The 12,072-nt window shown below is 40.8% G+C and overlaps 1 protein-coding gene across 1 annotated transcript; it reads right to left on the reverse strand.

Moving 5' to 3' along the window:
* Positions 1-3,942: 3,942 nt before the first annotated feature.
* On the reverse strand, positions 3,943-4,500 carry LOC132613872 (uncharacterized). The gene has a single exon (XM_060328161.1). The coding sequence runs from the start codon at positions 4,498-4,500 to the stop codon at positions 3,943-3,945; it is 558 nt and encodes a 185-aa protein (XP_060184144.1).
* Between the last annotated feature and the right edge of the window lie 7,572 nt (positions 4,501-12,072).

Here is a 12,072-nt window from a genome sequence, read left to right on the forward strand (position 1 = left end):
TTAGTCTAAGAACAGGACAGAAAAGTAAAGCAAGCAGATACTTATGTTCCTATTAATATTCTTATTGTTGGGCTGTTTGTTGCGATGATTTGCTATCAACAGATTCACCTGTTACCATTGCTACTGTGTTGCTCGTTCGAGCTATCTCATATGTGTTTGCTAAATAAATGTTGGTTTTGTGCCTTCAAAATTACTACTCCGATGGTCAATAGTATTGTGTTTAAACTTTCTCGACTGACTGTTATGATCTCGCTATCAGTGTTTGTTACTGACATTGTTACCCCTTTTTTTTAAACTCTTTCGTTAAATTGATTTGGCCGATGAAGAAATTTCCGTCGATTTCCAAGGCCTTCCATGTACAAAGACAGGTTTTTATTTTAAGTTTATTCATTATTTTTTTAATTCATCCGATAATTATTTATTCTCTTACTAACATTTTTATTAAGTCTCATGCAGGTATCCGGAGTTACTTTTTGAAGATGACACTCAAAAGAAGTTCAAATAGCTTCTTAAATTCTTTGTTTCTATTTTTTTTTTACATTCTTAAATTATGCAAGCATAAAATATAGTGAAACTTTACCTTTTAGGGTGCAGGTTGGTGGTATTTATTTATGATCTGCTTAGGTGATTTAAATTTTATGTGTTTTAGACAAATTAATACTAGGCAGTTATTATTTTTGTAGCTAATATTCTTATAGTTATCATGTTTCGCTAGAGTTTTAATTCAATAGCTTAGCACACTTAAGTGAATAAATATGGTGATTTGCCTCAATATTTAGGCTTTAGAATATACTCTCATAATTAATTGATTAGGCGTACATACTTAGCTAGTTAAATTAGTTAACTCACTTTGAGTGCAAAATAATTTCATGTCCATTTTTTATATCTTTTTCACATACCCAAGTTCCTAAGTTGCAGATAACTTTTATTTTTTTAAAAAATAACTATTATATCACATATGTATAAAATACGTATTACATGATTATTTACGTGAATAGTCATATTAGTTATTCTTTAGACTAAATTCCATTAATATTTTTGTAAATAGTAATCAAGCCTTTTTACACGTCCCTCGTATAGTTAAATTGGTCCAGTCGGGAACCACATTGGTGGATTCTGAAGGATGCCTAACACCTTCCCTTCGGAATAATTTGAACACTTACCTAGAATCTCACTTATTTTCGTAGACCATGTTAAGCTGCATATATTAATAATTTATAGGTACCCTAGTATACCTTAAATTCTAGGTGACGACTCTGTACATAATTAATTATTTCAGATCTCCATAAGTTGTGCTTTGTTTAGCCTTTGGTAAAAATAAGGTGCAACAATTGGTTGGAGTGTGACTGACTCTCTAGCATTGAGTCTGCCTACATATCCCTATCTTTAGGAATCGAGTCACTTATAGTTCGACTCGATCGGAAGAAAAGGTTATCCCTGATGCAAGAGTGCCTTTATGTGTGCCGGTGTGTGTTCGACTGATAGCGGAATAAAAGCAAACAAACAAACAGATAAGCAAATAATTATTTTTGTATGGCTGAGCAGGGGGAGCGGTCTTCTAAGTCTTGGCCGGAGATCTTGACTCTCATGGGCACCCTATCTCGACCGGATGCATAAGAAAAAGCTCCACGTTTGCTCCACAATCTGTCTGGATTTGATCAACCTGCTTTATTTGGTGGCTACACATCTACTTCCATCTACCGAGTAACGTTGATTTTTGGTGACGAATATTGCGGTCATCCGACCGGATTTACATCGTCTTGTCGTCTTGAGCGAATATCGTGGTCTCTTGACTGACTTTACATCGCTTTGTCTTTTGAGTGAATATTGTGGTCTCATGACCGGTTTTACATAGCTTTGTCCTTTTTGAGCCAATACTGCGATCTCATGATCGGTTTTACATAGCTTTATCCTTTTTTAGCGAATACTGCGGTCTCATGACCGGTTTTACATCGCTTTGACATCTTGATTATATCCGGTAGCTCGTATGCATGGCCCTTTTTGGCAATTTTAATGAATGGCCCTCTTGGCATGCTTGTATGAATGGCCCTCTTGGCATGCTTGTATGAATGACCCTCTTGGCATATTTGTATGAATGACCCTCTTGGAATGTTTGTATGAATGATCCTCTTGGCATGTTTGTATGAATAACCCTCTTGGCAAATAAGAAGAAGTGATGGCCCTCTCGGCAATAGGAAAAATAGATATGCAATGGCCCTCATGGCAAATAAGAAGAAGTGATGTCCTTCTCGGCAACAGGAAAAATATATATGCAATGGCCCTCACGGAAAATAAGAATAAGTGATGCAAATAACAGATATGGCCCCTTCAGCTGAATCGTCTTTCTTTCATCCTTTATGCCGGCTGTGACCCTCTTGGTTAGGTATGCCGTGTTATTTTACTAGGACCCCATTGGCCGGTGACTTTCGCCATTATGGTCTTTTATTTTTTATGGGCCCTCATGGCCAGATGCTTGCCCTCGTGGCGTTCAAATCCTTATAGCCCTTTTTGGTAGATATTTTTCCCTTATGGCATTCAGATCTTTTATAGTCCTCGTGGAAAGATATTTGCCCTTGGTGGCATTCAAAACCTTATAGCCCTCGTGGCTGGATATTTTCTAAAAGCCTGATCTCAGCAGTGGTCTTGATCTTCTTTTGGCAAACCATTTCATGCACATGAAGCAAAGTTAGAAAAAGGATCGCCTTCCGATGTCCTGAGACTTGCATCAGAAATGGATTAGTTTTTCCTTATCTAAAATTGATTCGTGTTGCTGGCGCTGTCGCATCTACGACTTTCTGGACTTGAAATCCATTCGGTTCTGGTATTAGAAAGATAAATTTATTTTCATCATGCAAAAAATCGTTTTTGTAAAGTTACTATAAAGGTATCTAATTTGTAGAAAAATAAATGCATTATTTTGAAAGTGGTAAGGTTAATTGTCATGACATGTGCCTTGAATGAGGGATATCCCTTCTTTCGTGATTGGGGTTCTTTTCTTCTTTGCGCGGAATTTTTTAGACCTTTTCTCAAACATTCTGCCCCAGTTTGAATCTTGATCGACGAACTCTCGTGCTGAATCTTTCAAGTTGCGGGAAATTTTGAGGTCCTCTCAAAATTTCTGACCCAGTTTACAGTATCGAATAAATGAGAAATTTTGAGATCTTCTCAAAATTTCTGCCCCACTTTAAAACTCTGGGTTGGCTGACACTTTGTAGCGAATTGATGGCACAAATTTTGAGATCTTCCCAGAAGTTCCACCTCAGTTGGGCGTGTGGCGACCCTGGCATCTCTTGTGAAGTCCTATTTTTGAAGCTTCCTAGGGTTTTCTTGAGTTTTTCTTTTGGTGCAACCGAGCCCAAAGAGCGCCTACGTATCCTGTCGCAGCAGGAATTCAGGTCGTACGTAGTTCAAAATAAAAGTAAATGAGTTTTTTGTTTTTACTAATAGTGCGACCGGGTCCCAGAAGGACTGCCTACGTATCCCCCTGTGGGGAAGTCAGGTCATTGCGTAGTTCATATTACAAAAGTTGTTTTGTTTTTCCCGTCTATTACAAGGCTATTACAAACAAAGAAGAATAATGATTACAAGGAAAGGGTACTATTACAAACTGAGAAACTTCATCTTCATGCATAGTAGCGCTTAATTGCGTCTTAGTTGATCGGCTTCGGCCACTCTTGTCCATCCATTTTCGCAAGCACTACTGCTCCTTTGGAGAGTACATTCCGGAGCACATAGGGACCTTGCCAGTTGGGAGAGAATTTTCCTTTGTATTCAACTTGATGTGGGAATTTTTTTGAGCACCAGTTGCTCGATTAGAAAGAGTCGAGCCTTGACTCGTTTTTTGAAGGCTTTTGCCATCCTTTGATGGTATAGTTGACCGTGGCATACGGCGACCATTCTTTTCTTGTCGATTAAAGCCAACTACTCGTATTGAACTCAGACCTATTCAGCATTATCCAACTCAACTTCTTGAACGATTCTCAAAGGAGGTATCTCAACTTTGGCAGGTATGACTGCTTCAGTACTGTAGACTAACAAATATGGAATCGCTCCTGTTGAAGTTCTGGCTGTTGTACGGTATCCCAATAAAGCATAAGGCAACTGCTCGTGCCAACCTTTGTAATTATCAGCCATTTTCCTCAATATTCTCTTGATATTCTTATTGGCTGCTTCTACGGCTCCATTCATTTGTGGCCGATAGGCCGTTGAGTTTCGGTGAGTGATCTTGAATTGCTCACAGATATCCTTCATCAGATGGCTATTCAGATTTACTCCATTGTCAGTTATGATGGACTCGGGTATACCAAACTGGCATATGATATTGTTTCGCACGAAGTCAGCTACCACTTTCTTTGTCACTGACTTGTGAGACGGTTCTTCCACCCATTTTCTGAAGTAATCAATAGCGACTAAGATGAATCGGTGGCCATTTGAAGTCGCTAGTTCAATGGGTCCAATAACAACTATGCCCCAAGCAACGAAAGGCCACGGTGAGCTCATAGCATTAAGCTCACTCGGAGGAACCTTGATTATATCACCGTGGATTTGGCATTGATAGGATCTTTGCACATATTTGTAGCAATCACTTTCCATGGTCATCCAATAGTATACAGCTCGTAGAATCTTCTTTGCTAGTACAAATCCATTTATGTGGGGTCCACATTCCCCAACATGTACTTCTTTTAGAAGTTTGGTGACTTCGCCGGCATCCAAACGTCGCAGTAGACCCAAATCTGGCGTCCGTTTGTACAACACTTCTATGTTTAGGAAAAAACCATTTGCCATTCTTCTGATGGTCTTCTTTTGTCCACTTGTAATGCTTTCCGGATATTACCCTTTTTTCCAGATACATTCTGATGTCATTATACCATGGCTTTATATCTGGCTCAGCCTCCACGTGGCAACACTGGGCATGCTCTTCTTTCAAGCTTATCCTTAGCGGGTCGATGTGACTGCTTTCAGGATGTTGGATTATTGATGCTATTGTGGCCAACGCATCGACAAATTCATTCTGAGCCCTTGGCGTATGTTGAAATTCGATCTTTCTGAATTTCTACAAAATCTTTGTGCCAAGTTCACATATGGCAAGATCGTTTCATTCTTGGTGGCCCATTGGCCTTGTACTTGATGAATCAGCAGGTCGAAATCTCTAATGACCAGTAATTTATCGATGTTCATATCCAGTACCATTCAGAGACCTAGAATGCAAGACTCGTATTCAGCCATATTGTTAGTACAATGGAATTTGAGCTTTGCGGCCATGGGGTAGTGTTGCCCATTTTCTAATATCAGAACCGCTCCGATTTCGGAACCTTTGTAATTCACTGCTCCGACGAAGAACAGTCTCCAGCCAGTGTAAGATTCTGTTGCTCCTTCTTCTATGGGAACACCCCTTTGTCTGAGAAATGGGTGCGAAGTGGTTTGAGCTCTTCATCTACCGGGCTTACAGTTAGTAAGTCAGCCAAAGCCTGTCCTTTAACAGCCTTCTAAGCTATGTACACGGTGTCGAATTCTCTTAACAGCATCTGCCATTTGGCTAACTTTCTGATGGGCATGGGTTGGCGGAATATGTACCTCAACGGATCCATCCTGGATATAAGTTAAGTGGTGTACGAGGAAAAATAGTGTCTCAATTTCTGAGCCACCCAAGTTAGAGCACAACAGGTTTTCTTCACCAGCGTGTATCTTGCTTCATAGGCAGTGATTTTTTTTGCTTAGATAGAAAATGGCACATTCTTTTTTCCCTTCTTCATTGTGTTGTCCTAACACGCAACTGAAGGCATTTTCAGCGACCGATAGATATAGCAGCAGTGGGCTCCCGGGCCTTGGTGGTACCAAGACTGGCGAATTGGACAGTTATCTCTTGATAGTGTTGAATGCCTCTTGGCACTCCTCTATCCATTTCGTAGGAGCATCTTTCTTCAAGAGCTTGAGGATGGGCTCCACAATGATGGTGAATTGAGCTATGAATCGTCCAATGTAATTCAACCTTCACAAGAAACTCATGACTTCTTTCTTAGTTTTAGGAGGAGGTAATTCTTGGATTGCTTTGATCTTTGTTGGGTCTAGCTCTATGCCCCTTCGACTGACTATAAACCCTAGTAATTTTTCGGTTGGTACTTCGAACACATATTTAGCCGGGTTTAATTTCAAGTTGAACTTTCGGAGCCTATCGAAGAATTTCCTAAAATGTGTGGTATGCTCTGAACTTTCCTTCGACTTGATAATGACATTGTCCACGTATACTTCGATTTCTCTATGGATCATGTCGTGGAAAATGGTAGTCATTGCCCTCATGTATGTCGCACTGACATTATTGAGGTCGAAGGGCATTACCCTGTAATGGTACACTCCCCATGGGGTGATGAAGGTTTTTTTCTCGGCATCCTCTCTGTCTATTAAGATTTGGTGGTAGCCGGCGAAATAATCCACAAATGATTGTAGCTCGTGTTTAGCACAGTTATCTATGAGTATGTGGATGTTCGGGAGTGAAAAATTATCCTTTGGGCTAGCTTTGTTAAGATCTCGGTAATCCATGCAGATTCTTATCTTGTCATCCTTTTTAGGCACCGGAACTATGTTGGCTAGCCATGTGGGGTATGAATTCACTTCCACCACTCGTGATTTAATATGCTTTTCCACGTCATCCTTGATGCGGATGCTGAGGTCTTGTTTGAATTGTCGGGTTTTTTGTTTTACTGGAGCAAAACCCGCATTGATGGGTAACCTGTGGGATACTAAGCTGGTACTTAATCCTGGCATGTCGGCGTATGACCATGCGAAGATGTCCATGTACTCCCTCAGTAAACTTATCAATTCTTCTTTTAACGGTGTCTCTAGGTATGCACTTATCATCGTTTCTTTGACATTCTCTTCATCACCTAGATTTATGGCTTCTGTTTTGTCCATAATTGGTTTCTTCTCATTCTCTAACTGTTCTACTTCTTCGGCGAGACCCTCGGGCAGTATTGTGGTTTCATCATATTCCTCGCACTCTTCTTCCTCTATGCTGCTCGACTCGTTCGTTTAGCAACATGTCATGACATTTAGGGTTGCTTTGTTGTTTTTATTACTGAAAATTCAAGGCAAAATATGTTAGTATAAAACATGCATGCAAAAATAAGTAAATAAAAACAGTTTTGATAAACCGAGGCTTTCATTAATTTAAAATAATCAGAAGTACAAACTGTCATCCTAGCTTGGATTCACATCAAGCCATTTCCTTTTTTTAAAAACATTACGAGGTATGTAAGTGATAAAAGGGTGAGCAATTGGGCCTCGACCGATTCTCTCTATTTTTAAAATAAATTCATCTTTCTCTATCGAAGAGCCACTAGCGGGGTAGAGGTCCAATTGGACAGTTGCTCGCCCGGTTCTGCCTCTCTGATGCTGGGCGCTTCAACACATTCTTCCAAAATCACAGAGCAATCTTCTTCTTGGAATAGCATCCCTGTGCCTTCTTCAATGTCAGCATCTCCAGGCATAGGCATTCGATGGGGAAATGACTGGTACAGGTTTGGAATGAGCTTGCAAAGATCCGCAACCTCTTGTCTCTTCTTGGTAGATACCTTATCGTCAGCTGGGACATACCTTAGTGCGAAACGAAAATTATCTTGGAGAGTGGGAATTGGCTTGGTGATGCCATGCAAGTTCTTTCCCAGACCCTTCCCGGTTTCAAACCCGTTTAAGAGCATGGTAGAAGTAATCATTTTGTAAACTGCTGGCATGGGAGCTTCAAGGGAACCTATCTTGTGGGCTGCTCCCACTAACTCCATGACATGGAAATCTGTTCCTTTAGGTGCAGCTTCAATGACGGGTACAAAGTTGTCTGGGTAATCGTGCATGCTGGCTTCTCCATGGATCACCACTTCTTCTCCTTCCCAAATGAATTTTAAAGATTGATGGAGCGAGGATGGCACTGCCCCTGTCATGTGGATCCATGGCCTTCCTAGAAGCAAATTATAATTGGCGGGTATTTTCATGACTTGGAATTTGGTGGGGAATTCAGCTGAACCTATTTGAATGTCCAAATCAACCGCACCAGTGGCATCACATCGACCTCCATCGAATGCTCTTATGTTGGTATGGCTCTAACGTACTTTCCGAGGTCATATCCCAGCTGAGTTAGAGTAGACTCGGGACAAATATTGAATCCCGCTCCGTTGTCGATTAATACTCGGGTTACCACCTTGCTGCGGCATATAATAGTGATGTGCAGCGCTTTGTTGTGATTTATACCTTCTTTGGACAATTCTTTCTCTGTGAAAGAAATTTGATGTTCCTCCATAACATGAGCGACCATTTCGGCAAGGTTTTCACTGCTTGTTCCTGCTGAGACGTGAGCTTCCTCCAACACCTTCATCAAAGCCAAGAAGTGTTGAAGTGAACTTTGCAACAATGCCAATACTGAGATTTGGGCTGGTGTTCTCTTCAAGTGCTCCACAATGGAGTATTCCTTTGGCTGCTTTCGGCGCCAAAAGTCTTCAGCTTTACCTTCGGTGATAGTCCTTTTCTGATTCCCCTCCCTTCGGGGTGCCCCTTGGGCCAGGTCTTCGGGAGTGTAGCATCTCCCTAATCTTGTAATGCCATGTGCGGCAGCAACTTGGACTATGAACCTTTTGAGAGGCGGTGCTGGAGTTAATTGAGCTACATGCGCTGTCACCGGCGCAGGGATTAATACTTTGAATTGCAGGCGTTCTTGCAAAGATAATGACGCCAATGTACACTCAAGTTCTTTCATAGAATCACAAATCATGGGTCTTCCTATGACCCAGTATTTTTCTCTCTAAATCATGTGAATCACATTTTTGCCGTGGTTTGGCAAGGGATTGGTGTTCACATTAGAAGGGGCTGTTTGGAGCACAATTTTTTTCTGATCAATCTTGTCTTGTATTTTATACTTAAGATTAATGCAATCTTCAGTACTGTGTCATATGCCATTAGAATAGTAGGCACATGTCTGGTCAGCTCGGTAAAATCAGTTCTTTGGGTCGACGACCTTTGGGAGAAGCATTTGGATCATCCCAGCTGCGCTTAATATTTTGAATAAATCAGTATGAGATTCCATCAGGGGGGTGAATACCCGAGCTGGCTTCTTTTCGAAATTCTAACGTGGCACATTATAGGAATTTGGTGGTGGTTGATTTTAGTAGGTATTAGGTTGGTTATTTTATGGAGTGTGGTAAACGGGTGGAGGAGTTTGATAATTTGGCTGTGGAGCTTGGTAGTTCAAGGGAGGTGACTGGAAGGTATTTTGTGGAGCCTGGTAATTTGGGGGTAGTGATTGAAAGGTCGGATGCGCGTAATATACGGGCACCGTATTTTAAGGAGTGGGAATATAGGCATTTGAGGGAGGCGAAGCATATGCTTCCATTGGGAAATCTTCCCTCCTTTTGGTTTTAGGGCTAGGAGTGTGGGATATGCTAGCCACGTCTTCCTTCTTCTTGCGTATGAACCCAGTTGAGCTTGAACTAGCCGATTTTTCGATCATACTTATGATTCGGGTAGTCTTGAGACTATCTTTTATGGCCTCGCCCATTTTGACCAATTCAGAGAAAGGTCTTCCCGCCATTGAGAACATTCTATCATAGAAATCTGTTTCTTGTGAACGGATGAATACCGATACAAGTTCCTCTTCGCCCATAGGGGGTTGTACTCGGGCACCCTCTGTTCTCCACCTACTCGCATACTCGCAAAATTTTTTGGTGGATTTTTGTTTTGGTTTTTCCAAATAGTACCTGTCCAGTACTGTCTCCATGTTAAAACGGAACCTTTCCATGAAAGCCGCAGCCATGTCTTCCCATGTAATCCAACGACGTATGTCTTGCGCCGTGAACCATTCTGAGGCTTCTCCGGTCAAACTTCAGTTGATCAGCCTCATAATGAGTGCTTGGTTGTCTCGGACGCCGACTAATTGGTCACAGTATGTCCCGACCCAGCTAGAGGGTCATGACGGGTACCCGGAGCTACCCTACCGAGCACCACCTAACTCACTTGTCGTCACATTTAATCTGAACATACACCGTTCTCATCGTAAAACCCATTACGAGACAACCTTCATTTACTTCCCAAACACATATATACATATACATATACGTATACATAGGCCCACAAGGCTACAAAATGATGCACAAAATATGCACTAATAAGATCATAAGACATCTACTACCCACACACATGTATCTACGAGCCTTTACTAGAATACTGGAATCATAAGAACGGGACAGGACCCCGCCATGCCCCAAATATTACACAAAAATATACCAACAAGCGGAAACTCCGGAGAAGTGGAGTGCTCCTATACGACTGTTGATAGAGCTCCTAGGTATCCGGTCTGTCTCCCTGTTTACCTATGGGCATGAACGCAGCGTCCATAAAAGGAAGGACGTCAGTACGAAAAATGTACTGAGTATGTAAGGCATGAACCATAATGTAGTAAAGCAATAAGGAAACATGAGGGAAAGAGATAACCTGTATATCAAACTGCCCCTTAAGGAGAATACCATGCATGCTTAACCTTCTAAGAAAACATTTTTCGTACATACATAATATAATATCATCACTAGCCCGCGTCTAGGCCTTCCGCGTCCGGGTAATCATCTCACGCCGCCCACTAGTGGTGACTGCCCGGCCAACTAGGCACGGTGTAACTATCATCATCCATAAGCCGCCCACCGAAGTGGTGTCTGCCCGGCTAACTAGGCACGGTGTACTCATACATAAAAATAAGCATACATGAGAGCCCAATTAAACGCTACAACTCTATCGGAGTGATATAAGATCGGTAACCTCCGATTATGTTATGGAATAATCATGATCGCCATGTCTCACCTTGAAGGAAATAGTATTATGAGGTGAGACTATCAATAATGAGTAATATCAAGAAAATCATGCAATAGGATCATTGGTCTCATTATAGCATCATGTCATAAGCTTTAGAATCTCGATGAATAAAATTATCATAATCATCGTCATTATCATAGAACATATCTCCTCTCTTTCTCATAGGAAGCTCTTACAAATCTTTAGCCTCCAACTTTAGGATACGAGAAAGTCATGGAAATATAAAGGAATCATAGTATAGGAGTCATGCCTTTGAAAGAAAGTGACTAGCCTTACATACCTTTACGTCTCTTTAACTTTATCGACTAAACGTTTCCCCCTCCAAGCTCACGATTCTACATTCAAGAGATTTTGTACTAAAATTAGATAATTGGAAGCATATTTGTGTCTAAACTAAAATGGCTAAGAGCTAACGAAAATTGGGCAGCATTTCCTTTGTTCCAACAACTTCCTCCATATGGTAAACAACTCCCAAATATCGATAGCAACACCCATAGTATCATAATCAATAAACTTCTTCAAGTTAAACATTATTCAACTCTTAAAATTCCTTTTCAAAGTCATCCTTAATCATCACTACAATGCAACACCATATCCATTTTCATATAATACTTGCTCAACATCATTAGTATCATTCACAACATGATTATACTCATGGCATATCAAGAATTATGATTAAAGTCAAATTACTATTCATGGATATCACTATTTCCACATTTGAGCCTCATATTCTACTTTCTTCCCCAATTTCAAGTCATTCTACCACTCAATATTCTTAATAACATGAGATGAATTCAAAACTCACCTTTGGTGATATAGGAATGGACTTCGGATGAAAAATACTTTACTTGAGAAAAACCCCAACTTCAATTCCAAGAATATTTTTGGCTTCCATCAACACTAGTGAGCATCCACACACTTGATTCTCTTGATTCTTGGTGTTTAATCTTTGATTTCTCTTGCATTTGTGTTGATATGGGGAGTTAATGGAAGCTTTGAGATGATTTAGGGTTTTAATTTGGGTGAAAAATGAGGCAAAAGTCGTGGGAAGGGGTATATAAAAGTTGGGAAAAAAAATTCCAACGCCCCAAAATCTGGATATCTCGGGAATATTACGTGTTACTGTTCATCACGTACTTTGAAGTACGTGATGAACAATATCACGTACTTTGAAGTACGTGATGAACAATATCACGTACTTTGAGGGGGGGGGGGGGGGTGGAAATTTTC

This window comes from Lycium barbarum, chromosome 1 (genome assembly GCF_019175385.1).
Source record: "Lycium barbarum isolate Lr01 chromosome 1, ASM1917538v2, whole genome shotgun sequence".
In the NCBI taxonomy this organism is placed as follows: Eukaryota; Viridiplantae; Streptophyta; class Magnoliopsida; order Solanales; family Solanaceae; genus Lycium; species Lycium barbarum.

What these genes read in the sequence shown, in the direction of transcription:
- LOC132613872 (XM_060328161.1), bottom strand. Translation starts at nt 4,500, where the DNA reads ATGAGCTCACCGTGGCCTTTCGTTGCTTGGGGCATAGTTGTTATTGGA.